This window comes from Pollicipes pollicipes, unplaced genomic scaffold (assembly GCF_011947565.3).
Source record: "Pollicipes pollicipes isolate AB1234 unplaced genomic scaffold, Ppol_2.1 Scaffold_7261;HRSCAF=8764_pilon_pilon_pilon, whole genome shotgun sequence".
Classification (NCBI taxonomy): Eukaryota; Metazoa; Arthropoda; class Thecostraca; order Pollicipedomorpha; family Pollicipedidae; genus Pollicipes; species Pollicipes pollicipes.
In genome coordinates, this window is record NW_023597054.1 from 38,653,423 (window position 1) to 38,672,898 (window position 19,476).

At 53.1% G+C, this 19,476-nt stretch overlaps 1 protein-coding gene across 1 annotated transcript; it reads right to left on the minus strand.

The window, feature by feature from the left end:
• Positions 1-7,727: 7,727 nt before the first annotated feature.
• Positions 7,728-19,476, minus strand: LOC119111394 (prolyl 4-hydroxylase subunit alpha-1; the record flags this gene model as incomplete). The annotated part of the gene is given in 11 exon segments (XM_037235207.1): positions 7,728-8,090; positions 8,900-9,065; positions 9,554-9,613; positions 10,640-10,753; positions 12,879-12,992; positions 13,373-13,520; positions 14,456-14,559; positions 15,011-15,103; positions 15,539-15,770; positions 16,529-16,631; positions 17,329-19,476. Coding segments are annotated over 11 exon segments (1,392 nt in total). The 3' UTR covers positions 7,728-8,019.

The following is a 19,476-nucleotide window of genomic DNA, read 5'->3' on the forward strand; positions in this document are numbered from 1 at the left end:
TCAGTTTGCTTGAGTCAATGATTGAATCAAAATTGCTAATGGGAAGTATATTTTGATTCAAATTGTAGCTTTGTTTCTATGAAACATATACTTTGTTGGATACAACAGTGTATAAAATAGCATGCTCTTTCATACCAAGCATTAATAGCATTAATATAAGGCACCAGGCTAATTAATCTCTAGCCACTCTAGATAATACATTGTTTATCCTACTTACACATCAGGCTGGCCTTCACCATGCTCCTCTGAACAATCCTTGGTAGCATCGTCTTCAGGAAATTTAAAAGGTCTTCACATCTGTGCTGGAGCAGACAGGGACATATTTATTTTTCCACCAACATGTTAGCTGGAACTTACAATCTTTTTGATAATGCACAAAATTGAATCATTTTTACACCTGTGCTAGAACAGAGGATGGTTTTCCAGAAATAAAGAGGCCACAAAATATAAATTTTTGAAGTGGATTATCATAGGCTGATGATCAATATGATCTTAACATAATAAATAATAATGTAACAAAATTATGTTGCTCAGCATCCATAGCTATTCATAACACAAAATACTGTCAAGGAGGTAGCCTGTGGAACAAAATACTTCCAGTAAACAGAGAGCTCACATATCAACATGGCAAGTCTCTTAAGCTTCCTTGAACTGGTCATCACTCCACTCATCACGTTTCCTGGTGTGAAAACAAGTGCTGGAACACAACTGAGCCCACAACAAAGAAAAAAAGTGACGGTGGCTCACACCATTCGTTTTTAGAAACTTACGTGGAGGACAGACATTTGATCGCATCGCCACAAACAACATAAATGTTTTCGCTGTCAGCACTGCTAACGATCGCCATGTAACCCATGATTCAGCTGATAGCACGTCAAAACAATATCCAAACAACACACCGTGCAAGCTTAAATTGTACAACGTTATGACGTATACCACGCCTTGCACAACCACTGGCGCACCACTGACGAGCCGCGATATATTCCCCACTTGTCCCTATATTCCACCCAACTACAAGCACCGTCCACGCTCCCTGAACTGCAGCGTATGCTGCGTGGTTGTTTTGTATCAATGCGCCAGTTTGAGGGCTTTGGTTTCATGGTTGGTCTAAACTACTGCTGCTATGCCCCAAGTTTACGTGAATGCAAAATGGTCTTTTGTGCACAATGCTTATGGACATTGGCATAGTTCAAGCGGGGACGGTAACAGCGAGGGGGGCAGAGGGTGCATCTTGCTCCTCCTGCCGGCAGGCTGTGGCAAAATTGGTGCTTTTGTCCCTTCCAAATTTTGGGAGGTGACCTTTTCCCAAGCAAAGGTGTTAGGCGGGGGGGGTTGCCGGAGATGGGGAGGGACCGGGGATTACATGCCGCCCCTCTTCCTTTGGATAGAAGGAGGCAGTTCCCCTATCCCAGCAACTACAGATGTATTCAGAGTAGCATGAAATTCCATTGTATGTGCCAAGCAACGAATTGCTAAAAATACGACGCTGCTGAGAGTCTGAAACCCCGTGATGCAGGCAGGGTGGGGGAGGCACAGGGGCTAGTGGCACCCTCCCCTCCCCCTTAGGTTACCGAGAGTCCCACACGGCCCTCACCCCGGGATCCCGAACGTTATCGTATGAAGAGACCCTGACCCGCAGGGTCGGTCCTCAAATGCCAGTCAGAAGACCTTTTGCGCCGACTGGAGGGCTCCCGAAGTCGATGACGGACTTAATGTCGGTCGGACACCATCAAAACCAAACAGTCGGCTGCGTGGTCAGTCTGACCTGAGGGGTCCATTTCCCAAACGAAGAGAAGGCTGGAACCGGGATTTTCATTGGTCGGGGTCCCACAAAACGGTTGAGGGGCCCTCGTGTCGATGAGGGACCACAGTGCCTAACGGGTGGTCCTGTGTTGGCAAATGGCCCCGGTTGGCCAGGATCGTGTCTGAGGGAGCCCGAAGGGGTCCGAAGAGGGACACGAGGGGGCTTTAGGGCCCAAAGATGAAAGGCCGAATGGAAGGTTTAAGGACTGGCTGTAGATCACATCAAGAATCCCGCCTGTAGGGCCGTAGCCCTCCAATTTTAAGTTCACGGCCTCTTACGCTTGATGACTTTACACTTACACACTAATTACACGGTCACCCTTGGGGCAATGTGGGACTCTATTTCGGCCACGGACAATCAACGCCGTACAGTCGGCTCCGTGTGGGTCTCAGCCCTTGGTCCATTTTCCTAGAAGGGACAAAGCCTGGGCTCACAATATTTTTTGGTCGGGGCTCCTGTGTCTATCAGGGGTTCACGACGCCTAACAGGGGGTTCCTATGTCGGCAAGGGGCCCCGAGCCGGACTGGAGAAAACATTTGCTAACAGAGAGAGGGACGGATCCCATGTTAGAGAGACCCATACGTGGTCGGAGCCCTCTAGCAATGAAAAGGAGATATGAAAACTATGATGAGAGGCCACAGTGAGTCAATGGAAGGATCCTGTGTGAGTTAGGGTCTCCAGTAACGAACGAGGGGCCTTCCATCCCATTTTAGTCAAGGGCCCGTTAAGCCGAATTGGAGTATCTGTGGTAATTAGTGGACCGCTTATGGGGAGTAATTATGAAAAAAATTGTTTTATCAATGACGCCTCCCGCTTCGATTCGGGGCCAACTGCCCCGGTCAGAGGGCCGCCCGCGTCAGGGAGAAAAGTAATGCATTATGTTTCCCTTTAAGGGCCTCCGAGTCGGCCAAGGGACCTCACCATCGTGTCACCAGAATGACAGCTGGCAGGCGCGCCGCGCTGGGATGGAATGACCCTTCAGTCCTTGACCGGGACCGATAATGTCCCCCTAATATCTACCAGCGAGGTCCCTTTCACGAATGAAGGTGGTGGTCTTATAGGTGTCCAATAGAGTGGATCGAAATAAGGTCAAAAATTAAAAAGCCTTTCCCGTCTTTAACTGAGAACATCTATTATTTAAGCGCATCGATAAGTGAGAAAAATTTTTATCGCACAATTTTGAGCCTGCGTGCTCGCAATTACGGCTGTCACTTTGCATTCTTTTGTGAGGTTCCCTGCCCCCCCCCCCCCCCCCCCTCGCTTGATACTGTCTTGGGCCCACCCCCAATATTTTAGGCCGGGCTATTACAAAAGCGCGAGAAAAAATGACCATCGCACAAAGACTACAAAAGCGCGATAAAAATGACCATCACACAAAGACTACAAAAGCGCGAGAAAAAATAACCACCACGCAGACCATTTTTGGGTCATTGTATGCTGGCCGTTACTACGGTGATGAATCCGGGATTTTCGATCCGAGGGACCCCTCCAGAAGCGGAGTGAATCTCAAACACGCCGGCTATCAGCCTAACACAAAGATGTGGTTTTTCTCAGATTTTGGTCGCCCCAATTTATGAAATCTCTGAAAACACAAGCTATACACCGCTGCCGAATCGGTACATACGCCATAGCGCTAGTCATATCGCATAACGCAAACTCTGCATCACGTGAGCGGCGTGTAGTGTGGGCTCCCACGATCAGTCCTGCAAGACAGATGTCATCGGAACACCCAGTACCCTTATCGGTTTTACTTTGGTGCCCATGGTCGACATTTAGATCGCAAGTACAGTATAGAAAATAGTAATTCATGATGAATAGCTTACAAAATATTTAAGGTTTTGATTTGTTGGCTTCAATCAGTTTGCGTGCACTAACTTCAAGAAATACACACTGGGCTGAGGTATAGAAACGAAGCTGGCTACAGCTTCGATTTCGGTTTCGTGAAGCCCGCACGTTTTCTTTAATGCCTTTGGGTATCGACTTCGGCCTTGGAACCATTATTTCACGACTGGCTCGGTTTCTACTTTGACTTCGTGGCATTTGGAATGGCTAGCTTCGGCTTCGGCCTTCATGTTATTTTAAAGAGCTGACTTCGGCTTCTTCTTGGATTTCGACATCGCACACGACTTCTGAATGATGGCTGCAGTGGTGGCCTCGTGTCATCATGAAACGCTGGCTTCGGCTCTTTTGTAGCGGGTTTGCACAGTTGTCTGTGTGCAGCTGTCTGTGTTGATGGTGCGCTCCCTTGTTGGATGCTGGGCCGGCCGGCCTGGCCGTCGCGCCGGGTCGCAGCCCAGCGTAGCGCGCGGCGATTGGTCCGTGACCGCGTGACGCGTGTCGGGGTTGGGTCAACCGGGCAGGGGGGTCGGGACTGTTGGAGTGGAGCCGGGAGAGTGCAGGCATTCCTGGGATGTCGGCGTCCAGCGGAGTGGAAGCTTCAAGTTGAAAGCATGGCGAACCATGCTTTTTAGCCGATCTCGGCAAGCCTTGCACTTTCATGGTGATTTCCCAGCGTAGTTGTAACTTTACTTCACAAAAGTATTCTCGTATGCATGGCCTAAAGCAAAAAACCAGCGATTCATTCTCAGGACCATTAACACCTAACGAGGGTCGGAAACTTAGTTGTTCGAAAAGTTGCGTGCCTACATATGAACTCACAAGACGAGAACCGCCGTCTAAAAATATTCGATCCGTAATCCTTGCACTAGTTCTCGATCACCCTGCACAATCCTGTTGTTGTTGTGTGATTCCATGTGGGTTCTACAGCTGGCAAAAGTTGTTCTGGATTCACAAAACAATGTTTTACACTATATTCGGCTACGGCTTTGAGCTCAAGATTACACATAGATGCCTCAGCATTGGCTTTGCGTTTGGAAATTCAAAGCCTCTTATGTCCGTTTCGGCTCCGCAGGTGAAAGAAAAAACTACAACGCCAATGGTTCCAAATGCAGCTTCTTCTTTTCTAAATGGATGAGTCAGCTAGCACCACCCTTTTAATCTATCTAAACGATAAATGTCGGAATGTCAGCCAAACCTGTTGCGCAATTCGATGCAGTTTCAGCACAGCGATAAAGGCGTCCGCTGGTCTCTCCGTGGGCGCTCCACGCGCCCAACCCATGTGCATCATGATCACCCGGGAGGTGGTCCCCCTCCACGGCCTTCCAAAGACACGCGCGCAGGGCGTACGCATCAGTGATGCGAGAGTGGGTATGTGTGGACCAGTATATATTGGGAGCCTGTCCGATGCAATACAGCCAGTGCCTTCTCACCAGCCTTTGGCGCAAGATGTTCAACATCCCCGACCACATAAGGCAAAATAACGTTGTTGTTTTTTAAGTGGGGACGGGCTCAGGGTATACTTAATTTTACTGGGAGGCAAGCAAGGCGACCAGGACACGACAGGGGTGGGGTGGGAGTGGGGTAAAGATGGAGGACTTTATCCGCTCTTAATATGCATCACACATTTTGGAAATAAATTAAATGCTATGGTTGCTATGCTAGATATGAACTTACAGCTGTTTGCCACTGGCGCACAATCTTACCTATTCGACTCATAAGACTACCCAGGTTTTTGGAATTAGTTTTCATTATTTGGTTTGTATTGAATTTAACTGACAAAATTAGAATGAAATTGATCATTTTTAATGCCTTTAACGATAAGAAACAAATGATTGCTGAATTTTTCTCCAAGAGGCTGGTGTACATTTATGGCAAAGTGAAGCACAAACACCTCATTTCAGCTTGATGTGAATCTAAGGGCGCTGTCGACTATGTGATGTTTGTTATAGCTCCCATGCGGCCTCGCATGCAGCACCGGCCACATGTTGCCTCCGGCTGCGTAGGCCACTTGCCAGGGCTTTAAATGCCGCACGTGGCAAGCACCAAAAAATACTCGATAGTTTTTGCGACGCACCGCTGGCAAGTAAAATGTTGATGTTCTTAATCGCATACAGAATCCCACGAATTGTGAAGCAATGATTGATCACCTTTGACAATGTACGCATTATACGACTGGACCTGCCAGCCTGGGCCCTCGACCTTGGCCTCTGACATTACCACATGACCCACCTGAATCCAGTTAAAGCCAAGCCATTTCATTGTGGCAAAATTTATAGAACTGGCGCCATTTGAAGTCTTTAACAATGACGCGGTGGCATGATAATGGCGTTATGATGACAGTGTAGAGCGCCATACGATATTTCGGACCGTTTGAATGCTCTTTCCTCCTTACGGTCTATCATGGCTGGACACTGGTAGATGAGGGCGGCACCATTCTATTCAGGCATATTTGGGAAAAGGGTTTAGCCATTTTCACTGTCCATATCATACTGTTTTACGCCATGTCAGAAACGTCACGTGGCGGCTGAGCAGCAAGCCGAGTTTTCAGCGTTGTGTTTATAGTGGTGCCCACGTATTGTGAAATCTGCATGTGCTCCTCATAGCTGTCGTGGCAGTGTTTGCGGCGTCCCGCAGATGGCATGGCCAGTGTTGTAACTTAGTTTGGTCTTACGTGAGATGACGCCGCCGCGGTGTGACGTCGACTTCAGCGTGGCGGACGAGGATGACGAGGGCAGCCGCGTCATCCACGGCAGCGACAACGGCTCGCAGGAGCTCAGACCCCCGTCGCTCAGGGCCTGACAACGCCCTCTCTCACCCACCCTTCCTCATCGCCCGCACAGATGCTCGCCATCTCACGCCCCCCCCCCCCCTCGGCCCCTTTGTAGGCGCACGTCGCGGGCCCCCTTACAGGCGTTCTCCGTCGGCCCGCTTACAGACGCCCTCCGTCGGTCCCTTTACAGACGCCCTCCCTGGGTCCCCTTACAGACGCCCTCCCTGGGCCCCCTTACCGGCGCCCTCCCTCGGCCCCCTTACAGGCGCCCTCAGTCGGCCCGCTTACAGGCGCACTCCCACAGGTTCCATACAGACACCCTCCCTCTGTCCCTTAGAAGATGCAGAGAAATTCAGTTCGTGCTTCTCACTCGTGAGGCGTTTATTCTCACCGGTGTCATGTTCATTTATTCTCTGTCACGCAGTAATATACTAATAGCAATACATCTGGCGGTGGATGTATATGATGAATGTTGGCTTGGAGGCAACGGGGCCGACCGCGGAAACTGAGGCGGACGCCTGTTCCTGGCAGCGCTGCGGCGCTCTGTCAGGTCCGCTCGACAGCGCTGCGGCGCTCTGTCAGGATGTCCGCTCAACAGCGCTCTCGGCAGGCTCTGTCAGGTCCGCTCAACAGCGCTGCGGCAGGCTCTGTCAGGTCCGCTCAACACAGCGCTGCGGCGCTCTGGTCAGGTCCGCTCAACAGCGCTCCGGCCCAGGCTCTGTCAGGTCCGCTCAACAGCGCTGCGGCGCTCTGTCAGGTCCGCTCAACAGCGCTCGGCGCTCTGTCAGGTCCTCAACAGCGCTCGCGCGCTGTCAGGTCCGCTCAACAGCGCTGCGGCGCTCTGTCAGGTCCGCTCAACAGCGCTGCGGCGCTCTGTCAGGTCCGCTCAACAGCGCTGCGGCGCTCTGTCAGGTCCGCTCAACAGCGCTCCGGCGGCTCTGTCAGGTCCGCTCAACAGCGCTCGCGGCTCTGTCAGGTCCGCTCACAGCGCTCGGCGCTCTGTCAGGTCCGCTCAACAGCGCTGCGGCGCTCTGTCAGGTCCGCTCAACAGCGCTGCGGCGCTCTGTCAGGTCCGCTCAACAGCGCTGCGGCGCTCTGTCAGGTCCGCTCAACAGCGCTCCGGCAGCTCTGTCGGTCCGCTCAACAGCGCTTCGGCGCTCTGTCGGGTCCACTCGACAACGCTCCGCTCTGTCAGTCCGCTCAACGCTGCGGCGCTCTGTCAGGTCCGCTCAACAGCGCTGCGGCGCTCTGTCGGGTCCGCTCAACAGCGCTCCGGCAGGGCTCTATCAGGTCCGCTCAAACAGTGCTGCCTCTTGTCAGCATTTCGCAGCTGGTGGACAATGGAACATCCGCAGAAAGATGGTAAAATATGACACTTAATTTCACTACGGTATGTCGCTAGGCACAAGGCCGGCCTGCGCGCAGTGTCGCATTCACTGCCGCAAGATCTGGTTTTAAGTGCTTTGCGACAACGCTGCCAGGTGATAACCTCCTTCTCGACTTGTCGTCACGTGATTTCGTTCTCACGATTAAGGACATGGCAAAGGCGAGCCAAAGATCGACTACTCGCGGCGCCATGCGCCAACTAAAGCTTAGCTCATCCCCGTTAGAGGTCCGGCTGCAGACGGCACGGGCGGCGAAACTCGTTGTCATGCTCATGGAACCACTTGTTTGCCACTGAAACAGTACATAGGCGTGGCATCAGTCAACCAGCACAAGGATTTGTGTCTCTGCACACGGTCCGAGGGGCAGTCAGCTGCTAAAACGTGGGCCTTACACCCACCGCAAGCTTTGTTAGGCTCGAAGCCGAGATTATAGTTAAAAAAATGAAACAGAGTTTGTTTGTTGAACAACATTTTTCCTTTTTAGGATTAAGTCTGAGTCGAGCACAGTTTATTGTTCAGACAGTTACAACGTCTTCGACCCAAAGCATCTTTGATTGCGGCGCGGGTTTTTACCTACTGGACTAAACCTGCCGAATGGCCTTATCCTTATCGAACATTATTATGTACTTATGATATTTACTAAACGTACTATTACGATACATGCTAAACAAAACGATGACTAAATGGTGATCTTTCATGACACCTGTCCTGAAAAGTCCATTGTCAGCGTTGCATCAAAGCTGTAAGTTCAGCTGAACAAACAGAGTATCTATCGTCAGGAGAAGCTATCATCTGGGTTTAGCTAGAAGATGGCGTATGACGTAATTGTGCCTGTTGTCTGCGACCAGTAGAGCAGGTCAGATTGGTAACCCCCCCCCCCCCTCCCCTCCCCTCCCCTCCCCTCCCCTCCCCTCCCTCCCTCCCTCTTCGATCGGCAATTTGAATATCCGCCAACATCATCCGTACACCTTGGCCCACCACCAGTCCTACAGCCTTATACTACCCATGCGGATCAAACACCGCTCCTGCTGCTGCCTTTCCGCCACTCCCTGACAACGCGGCCGCCCGTGCCCGTCACCAAGAGCGCCGGCCGGCACGTACCCCACTTGGACCCGACGAGCACGGGGCAGGCGGCGTGCCGGGTGCGCCAGTCGCCGCTGCCGTCCGCATGCAGATTGTACCAGAAGGCGGCTGAACCACGCCGAGGCTTCACCACCGCGCCCAGCTGCGTGAACACGGTGGCACCGCCGGCCGCCACGTCCGACATCTGGCGACCGCCGCGAAAAACAGAGGTTTAGGGGCCGACAGCAGGTGTGATGCCGCTGACTGCGGATTTATGTGGGTTGATGTTTAATGGTAAAGGTTTCAATGATAATGTTTAATAATATATAAAAATATATGTAATGGTTGTGTTTAATGGCAAAGTTTCAATGAAGCATGCTATAACGTCGGTAGGGAATGCTTCATCTCTGCTGATGTCACTTCACACAGTATTATGTTCACAATGGTGCGTAATTCGAACCGAGGCCCATTTTATGCGTTCCAATTGTCCTCGCTTGTATCTCTATCGAAGGCAGTTGTTTTCAACGTTTGATGCGCTTTTTTCTGTGGTGACCAATGTATGCCAGAATTTCTGTACTTGTGAGAAGTTGATGCTCTTTCTGTTCGACATGATGCCAAAAAGAGAACAAAAGGTAAAAAAAAAAACATCGCAACGAACGCTACGACATCATTTCCACACTACTGAATACTTACGTAGAAAATAAATGTTGCAATGCGATTTCCATCCTCGAGCTGTTCTGCAATCGCCTTATTCTGCCAAACAGATAAATATAGAATATAAATATAAACCACGCTTACATACCGGGAACAATAAAGCAGCCCAGCCTCACATGGGCCTGCGTTCCTCCAAACAATAATTCGCCGGTCCAAAGAGGGCCAGCGTACACCAGACCGGCCAACGTATCACGATCTACGCTGCCCCAGCCACGCGATACCAACCCAACACGGTCAACGGCCATGACGAGTCGCGTGGGGGGCCCAGAGCATTGTCCTCATCGGCTATCACAGGTGGCTGACACTAGAGCCGGGGGGCGGGCAGCGGGCCCCGCGCTGGCGGCCCTGGCGAGGGCCTACAGTGCGGTTCGCCGAGGGCCCACGCAGACCCGGTGACGCGTCGTGTGCCGAGGTGAGACCCACTAAGAACAGCCGGCTGCTGCTCGACACGCGGCAGACGGGGGGAGGGGGAGGGGGCATGTTGAACCACCACTGCAGCCTTAAAGCACACCCCACGTACCCTGACAGACAGTCCTTGAGTGTTCCGCAGTGTCCTTGAGCACGGCAGTTAGTTGGCACATTCTGATGTAGGTGCAGTGCAGTACGGTTTGCAGTGCCTGCCAATGCAGTAGTGCAGTGCACGTGCATCTGTGTAGTCGTGCGGTTCGTGGTGTTCCCATGTAGGAGATTAGTATGTATACTGGCATGGTAAAAGCGCCCCCCCCCCCGATTTCATTTCGTAGTGTATATGCTTTGACATTTTCATGGTACAAAACGAAACGTTTCTCCGCTGCCGTAGTGTAGTGCGCAAAATACTCTGGTATACCCGAAGTGTGGCCCATGCCTCATCATACCTCCCGATGCCATAGTATAGTGTGCATACTCTGGTATAGCTGGAGTGTGCCTCACAGTGACCATCGATGCAGTAGCACGCATACTCTGGTATGGCCGAAATATGGCTCATGGTGTTCCCCGATGACGTAGTATAGTGCGCATACTCTGGTAAAGCCGAAGTGTGCCTCATGCCTCACAATGGCCTTCGATGCTGCAGCATAATGTACATACTGTCGTATAGTCGGAGTGTGGCTCATAGTGCCCTCCGATGCCGTAGTTAACCACTTGCAGCTCTTCTGCCGTGTTCAAGCTCAACCCCGTCAGTTGTGCCACCCGACGCTCCACCTGGAGACAGTGACGTCGTGGTTAGAGCCGATGAGGTTTTGGTGACATCAGAACGTCAGAACTGTCGCGCACTGTACGTGTTTTCACCACAAAAACCACCAGCAAGGTTACACAGAAAACGCAAGCATTAACCAAAAGGGTTAATACAGTTACAGCGACACGCATGTCGCATGAATACCGTCTCACTGACAAAGGCTCGGCTCCTGTGCAGAGCTCGTAAAATGCGATCCGACAAAATAAAGATATGCAATGAATTGCTTCCTTTCTCGACCTTACGCCATTTGCTTTCAAGAGCAGAGACTCCCGCTATGCTGGCCTACTACTGGAGCAGGGAGCTGACTGACAGGCTGGCCCACAATTGCAGCAGGGAGCCGACTGACAGGATGGCCCACAATTGCAGCAGGGAGCCGACTGACAGGATGGCCCACTACTGGAGCAGAGAGCTGATTGACAGGATGGCCCACCACTGCAGCAGGGAGCTGACTGACAGGCTGGCCCACCACTGGAGCAGGGAGCTGATTGACAAGCTGGCCCACCACTGGAGCAAGGAGCCGACTGACAGGCTGGCCCACTACTGGAGCAAGGAGCCGACTGACAGGATGGCCCACCACTGGAGCAGGGAGCCGACTGACAGGCTGGCCCACTACTGGAGCAGGGAGCCGACTGACAGGCTGGCCCACCACTGGAGCAGGGAGCTGATTGACAAGCTGGCCCACCACTGGAGCAGGGAGCCGACTGACAGGCTGGCCCACTACTGGAGCAGGGAGCTGACTGACAGGCTGGCCCACCACTGGAGCAGGGAGCTGATTGACAAGCTGGCCCACCACTGGAGCAGGGAGCTGATTGACAAGCTGACCCACCACTGGAGCAGGGAGCTGACTGACAGGCTGGCCCACCACTGGAGCAGGGAGCTGACTGACAGGCTGGCCCACCACTGGAGCAGGGAGCCGACTGACAGGATGGCCCACAATTGCAGCAGGGAGCCGACTGACAGGATGGCCCACAATTGCAGCAGGGAGCCGACTGACAGGATGGCCCACTACTGGAGCAGAGAGCTGATTGACAGGATGGCCCACCACTGGAGCAGGGAGCTGATTGACAAGCTGGCCCACCACTGGAGCAAGGAGCCGACTGACAGGCTGGCCCACTACTGGAGCAAGGAGCCGACTGACAGGATGGCCCACCACTGGAGCAGGGAGCCGACTGACAGGCTGGCCCATCTACTGGAGCAGAGAGCCGACTTGACAGGCTGGCCCACCACTGGAGCAGGGAGCTGATTGACAAGCTGGCCAACCACTGGAGCAGGGAGCCGACTGACAGGCTGGCCCACTACTGAGCAGGGAGCTGACTGACAGGCTGGCCCACCACTGGAGCAGGGAGCTGATTGACAAGCTGGCCCACCACTGGAGCAGGGAGCTGATTGACAAGCTGACCCACCACTGGAGCAGGGAGCTGACTGACAGGCTGGCCCACCACTGGAGCAGGGAGCTGACTGACAGGCTGGCCCACCACTGGAGCAGAGAGCTGATTGATAAGCTGACCCACCACAGGAGCAGGGAGCTGACTGACAGGCTGGCGCGGCCCCCCGCCGCCCCACCCCCCCCCCCCCCTCCCCCCGATCCGCACATACGTACGCTGATCTGGGCTCTGTACGGGCCTCCGTTCAGCCCTTCTCTGGGCACCAGGAGAGCGCTGTAAACTTTGGTGACGAATGCGTACAGACAGCAGGCCGGCCCACTACTGCAACGTCATCCTCGCTAGTACCGCCGTGGTGCTGGCCACCGACTGGTAAGCACGGCAAGCCTACTGGTGAGGTACTGACCCTGGTGACGACGCTGTGGTGCTCGCCGGTGAGCAGAGCAGGCCTTCTGATGCAATACTGACCCTGGTGACGACGCCGTGGTGCTGGCCGGTGAGCACGGCAGACCTACTGGTGCGGAACTGACCCTGGTGACGGCGTCGTGGTGCTCCCGGTGAGCACGGTAGACCTACTGGCGCGGTGCTGATCCTGGTGACGGCGTCGTGGTGCTCCCGGTGAACGCGGCAAACCTACTGGCGCGGTACTGATCCTGGTGACGGCGTCGTGGTGCTCCCGGTGAGCACGGCAAACCTACTGGCGCGGAACTGACCTGGTGACGGCGTTGTGGTGCCGGCTGTTGAGCCAGGCCGACTTGCTGATGCGGTAGTTTGCCGTCTCTAGCTCCCCGGTGTGGACGTTCCTGATGGTAGCCCGCTGCAGCTGCCGTTGGCGGCGGGGGGGGGGGGGGGGGGAGGGGGGCAGCGGGTCAGTGGGGAAGCGCCCACTAGCTGGGTCATTGGCCGGCTGTCAGGGTGTGCCGCTCCGCCCTCTGAGCCGCGCAATGTGACGGCCAGCAGCGAATTGATCACGTACGTACACACCTTGCGAGTGTAATTGCATTAGATTGTATGCACGCAGAGACAGACGGTGCCTGTTGTGGTGCGCTCGCCGACTGAAGACAAACTGAGGAGACCGCGCCGACAACATTGATGGTTTTCCACAACCCCAGAGATCGGTCACATCGAGATGACGCTCGAGGACTCTCGATGCATGGTCCAACACCTGGAGTACAGGTGTGCAGTGTCATTCAGCTGGTTCACCAGGGGCGCCGAGACGTTTTTGATGGCCTCGATCTCGGAGTCGTGCATAACGTCATGGAAGAGGACGATGTGTGGGTCCAGGTACAGGTCCTCTGTTGGCACCGGTCGGAGGCGAAGAAAAGCGACGCCGTTGTGAGAGTAGTAGCACCTGCCGTAGACACCGGGAAATGTTGGTAGCACATCTCACCGATAGGAGGAAAGTCTGCACATACAGCACAGAGTACCCGGCTCCTGGATGCTCCACGCGCTCCGCACACGTCTGAAACGTCTCAGAACAGGTGCACGTAGCTGGGACAAGGAAGCGAATGACATGGGTTAACTCACTAAATCGGTTACTTCTAGCGGTTTCGATTGCACGCAAAACAATTTATAAGCCACCTTTCGATAATACGAAGCGAGAATACGGGGTGATGCAGCCCATGTCGGCGGTTACCGGTGTTCCGGCACGCCCGGGACCGGTGACGGCGAGGCTGTGGGAGACGCTCACCTGGGCTCACTGTGCCAGACGCCCACCTGATCTCACCAGTCCAGGCGCTCATGATCTTACTATGCCGGGCGCTCACCTGAGCTCACTATGCGAGGCGCTCACCCGAACTCACTATGCCAAACGCTCACCTTGAGCTCACTATGTGAGGTGCTCACCTGAGCTCACTATGCCAGGCGCCCACCTTGAGCTCATTATGTGGGGTGCTCACCTGAGATTACTGCGAGACGCTCATCTGGGCTTACTAAGCCAGGCATTCACTTGAGCTCACTACGCGAGGCGCTCACCTGAGTTCAGTATGGAAGGCGCTCACCTGGGCTAATTATGCGAGGCGCTCACCTCAGCTCACTGAGCCAGGCGCTCACCTCAGCTCGGTATGTCAGGCGCTCACCTGAGTTCAGTATGGGAGGCGCTCACCTGAGCTCACCATGTGAGACGCTCACCTGAGCTCACTATGCCGGGCGCTCACCTGAGCTAATTATGCGAGACGCTTACCTGAGCTTACTAAGCCAGGCGCTCCACTGAGCTCAGTATGCCAGGCGCTCATCTGAGCTCAGTATAGGAGGCGCTCACCTGAGCTCACTATGCGAGGCGCTCACCTGAGCCGCTTGAGGACGCTAGGTGCCAGCGGTAAGTGACCTCGACACAACGCCCGGTACAGCCGGTTCTCTGTTTCTAAGTGGTTCGCCAGCGACTCTGAGACCTGCAGCGAACATGGCGCCTCAGCTGCACCGGTCAGCGGTACATACGGCAGCCACGAGCAACAACGCTCATTAAGATCTCGAAAAATACACTTCTGGAAAGGCGTGTCATGGCGCTTGATGACGAGTAGCAGTGGTGCACCTATGCTGTTAATGTCATCCATAAGATGATCGAACATGTAAACATACTGGATCGATGTTTGAAATAAAAAGGTGATGTTGAAAAATTTGAGGACGCGTTGCGAAGATACAGGGTAAAGTGGTTAACATGGATAAGCGAGTGTGTCTTTTTCCCAAAGCACAAAATACACAATAGCATCCTGTAGCCGATAGACACTTTGCCCACTATTCGCCGCAAAGCGTAGTTGGAAAATGTTATTGTCGCTTCATTTGGAGGCATACATCAGAAGGTTAAGACCAGGCTGCCTTCGGCGCGCAAAGCTCCGTGCTCACGTGGTCCACATCATCCGTTGTCATCGACGGTAAGTCTGGTTTGGCGACATCGGCCTTTCTCTTCATCTCTTGCAGCTCCCTTTCAAAGGCCACCTGCCACGTCACAGGGGGGCGCAGCAACAGCGTTATCTTTCACAGATTATTTTCAACGACTATTTTCAGCCTTTATACGCCTCCACCATCAACAAAACACTATTCAGGCGCTGCTTTCTTAATCAGTGGCCCATCTTGGCGTTCTGTACTACAAATATGGACGGCACTATGAGTTTTGAGGTGGGTGCAGAGCTTTCCGGAGGGTCTCCTGGAGAAAATCGGGCTTCCTCAGTCCTCCCAGTGCGACATCATATAGAGGGTACAACTACAACTACTACAAAAACATACTTTCACACACGGGAGGGCAACTTCCCCCTCTGCTCCCCCCCCCCCCCCGTCCCCCTGCTGCGCCCCTGCTGCACACGAACCACGATGTGCAAACTGTGAGAGCATCCTCGCCATCACAGCAGCCTCCGCGCGTCTTCCACGACTTACCACGTTGTCACGGGCGACCTTATGGGCGGGGTCCACCTGCAGAAGGTCACGGGTTAAGGCCAGCGCGCGCGCCGTGTCCCCCAGCCGATAGGTGGCGAAGGCCAGGTACTCGAGCGGCTGGGCCGGCGACAGCGGCGGGCCGCCAATCAGCGTCGTCGCCAGCGGCGAGTGGGCAATCAGCGCCTCTCGCTGGCTCCGGTGCCACGCCTCCTCCAGCCAGGGTCGGGCGTGCCTGCACGGCGGGGTTGTGACACGGTCCGGACGGGGCGGGCTGTATCATGCGATCACGATCGCTCACGAATCACACGCACAGGCTGTTCAAGCATTGGCTTCAATGTGCTCTGGCCATGATCATGTGACGGAGAAGGCGCCGTCAGATCGCAGCCAGGGCATGACCGGGTCATGGTCATGTCACTCAGGTCGCAGCTGGGTCAGTCCGGTCGCTGCCATATCACTGTCAGGTCGCAGCTGGGTCAGTCCGGTCACTGTCATATCACTGTCAGGTCGCAGCTGGGTCAGTCCGTCACTGTCATATTACTGTCAGGTCGCAGCTGGGTCAGTCCGGTCACTGCCATATCACTGTCAGGTCGCAGCTGGGTCAGTCCGGTCACTGCCATATCACTGCCAGGTCGCAGCTAGGTCAGTCCGGTCACTGCCATATCACAGGCTTGTTATATTCAGGCAACACCAGAGTCCCAGTCACGTCATAGGCAAAACCCAGGGCACAGTCAGGTCAATTTAAGGTCACAAAAAGGTGCCGGCAAGGTCACAGCAAGGCCAAATCCAGGTGGCTCATGTCAAGTCATATAACAGGTCATATTCGGATCACCATCAAATAATAATGACATATTTCCTTTAACTTCTTTTTTAAAAGGAAACGAGACGTATGCGCCACGTCCCTTTTATGGCGCGCAAACGACTGCATTAACCATATTGGGGGTGCGTGCAGGGATGTGGCTGGTTAACCCACGGGTATGGGGAGGCTCTCACCCGAAGTCTCCAAGGAAGTAGCACTCCCTGCCCAAGACGAAGCAGTCCCAGGCGGTCAGCTCTCGGCCCAGACTGCTCCCGGGAATCTCACCACGGGCGAAATCTGTAGGCGACGATCAGAAGGTCCTGGGTTCGATCCCCATCAGGGTAACTTTCACCACCAGCAGGTGACATTACTTTCGACACCGTCATAAGTCATTTCTTGCGCACCATGGCACGCCGTGTGCTTCATGCTTGATACACATATGTACGCACACGCATATGTGACGTGTTTGACACACGTGCTTACTCCCCCTCTCCCTTTGCACCACTCGATTCTAAGTCCAGCGAACACTGCGCTCCAGTAACTTCGCAAAGATCCAGGCGGTTCAGCGAGTGTCATAGCGTGCTACCTTAATGTCGCATCGAGCCGAGCACGAGAACGTGTCATATTAACAAAAACTGGACTAGGGAGTCAGCTAAGAATGAAGTGTAATGACCGTCACTCCAAGAGAACACAATTTGACATCGCCCTGAGCTTTCAAGCTACTTTGTCCGGCGCCACGGGAATGATTGGCACAGATGACCCAGTTTTGGTGTCAGCACTTCAGCCTAGACGCAGCATTTTAGGGCCTGAGCTGGTTTAAGCCGAGTACCCCAGCGTGCTAAAATTAGCGATGCACCGCCCGCACTGTTTATAAATACTAGCTTTCCCAGCGGACAAAATCCCAGCGGCCGGTCTCGGCAAGCGGCCAGTGCCGCAAGTCCCTGACAATACGCACGACTTCAACACCGTGGTGCGTGCGAAGCGGTGTACCCACCAAATGTGTCGAGCTGGTACGTGTCTTGAAGCCTGACCAGAGCCTGTGCAGCGCCTGATAGGTCCCCCTCATTCGGGAGCCGGAGATCAGCAAACGAAGATGTCACGCCTTTCAAAACGGCTGTCGAAATTGGTGATGCATTATCTATGTTATCATGCAGCGCATCATGGAGTGTGAACATATACATCAAACACACTTGCCGATCTGTCCACTAAGCCAGATGCTAACCGAACTGTCCTGTATGACTGCAACCAGGAAAGTCGCGATGGGACCAGGGGCTAGCATCCAAGAGCGGCATTCTCCTTTTCGTTCAAGTCTCGCCAGTCCCACCGTCGACCGATAACGTCTCACTGCGATCTGACGTCTCGGGGCCGACCGAACCCTCGGAGACCAAAGGCGTGTATTACGCGAGACCGGCCCAAATGTGAAGCTTGACCCCAACCGGCCAACACTACTGAAACGAATTATCCAAGTGGCAAAAGTTTAAAAAACCGCAGTTAAACAAGTGCTGTTTTAAGAGTCGCACCAGCGAGATAGCGGACCAGCCTCTAAGCGCTACCCTGCCGCTGCCGTTACTCTAAGCAGCAGGCCACACCACGTTAGATTCGAGGAGCATTTTGCGGTGTTCACCGAATCAGTGACGTCTGCGGCAACAGCAACGACAGCCTTCTATCTCTCTTTGCTTAAAAGAAACGTTGGGGCGAGTAGAATATGACGTCAAAATGTGGACCCTGGCGATCACCTTTTGAGCTTGAGGTCAGGTCAAAACCTGGGTTGCTATATGCTGAGCAAATATGACATACTGTGCGCGTGTCCGGTCTTGACATCATCCCGAACCGAAGCTCTCAAAATCTAGGGCGATTCCTTGGTCTTGAAAGCCAAAAATCTGGAATCTTTGGGAGCCTCTATATTCGCATGCCAAGTTCCCACACCGTAACTACGGATTCCTACCATTGATCTAAATTGCCCACTGTTACTCATTCTCAACCAAATTCGCGAAAGGAGTTATCTCCTGCTCTGGACAGAACATCAACATATGGGACAGTGATTTTTTGGCCTCTAGCTGTTTTGTTGAACGTTCCAGGTTATTAGTGGTGATTAGTGGTGATTTTTTGGTCTATTTTACAAATCGTTGCGCCGGGTGAATAAAAAATCACGCTTCGCGCACCATGATTGACCAATTACCGAACTCTCGAGGTTATATCAGGACTTTGACAAAATGTGGAAATCGGGAATGTCCTTTTTTGCACTCGGACATCTTTCATTAGGCTATCTTGTACCGGACACTAATGGTTTTCAGTCCACAACCTGGCTCTAAAAGGCCAAAATCAGAGGCAGCAGCTTCTCACCCCTGAATGAGATTTGCAAATCATCGCACCAACTGATTTTAAGATCGGAAGACATTAAAATATGAGCTACTGGCTACTGGTTCCAAAATATGCTTAACAAATCGTTGGACCCGTTGGCTCTGAAAGTCTGTCTTTTTTTGGATTGTGCTACGCCAGATCACTGAGGTTTCAAGGCCGGCCTTCATTTTCGCCTCAAACGAATGTCAAATCCCGGGATGCCGATTCCTTTGCTCCAACGTACGTTTTGCGAACCATCGTCTTAGGTGAAAACGAAAGCCTGTCTGCTATAGATCGTACTGAATCGGATTTCCAAGGTGTCAATCTCATGTTTTGGCCTCGAACTTGAGCAAACCTCAAATTCCTGAGTATAGATTTATATCCGATATCATTTACGACTTGCTTCCATGCTCATTTGGTATGATGATTCACGAGGGTAGGGCACGAGGGCAGGAACTAAAAAAAGACGGTGTCCCACATCGTAACCTTTTTTGATGGTCAATTCTTGACCTCTAGAAAAGTCTAATTTCGGACATCCGTGTTAAAACTTTAGACGGCACACAACATGTCACGTGCACTTGGTGCGACGATCCGTCATTCAGAAGCCATCAATCCGAACACAGACTCAAATCGACGCCCCATTTTTTGTTCATACATCGGTGTTAAACGGTGACCTTAGGAAGGCCGCCCACTTCCAAGCCCATTCGTCTCGCCTTACTTAAAGCACTAAACCCCGTTATAAGGCTGTCGTTGTGGATGACGTGGCCGATTTGATGACGCTGTTTGTCCCGCAGTCCCGCAG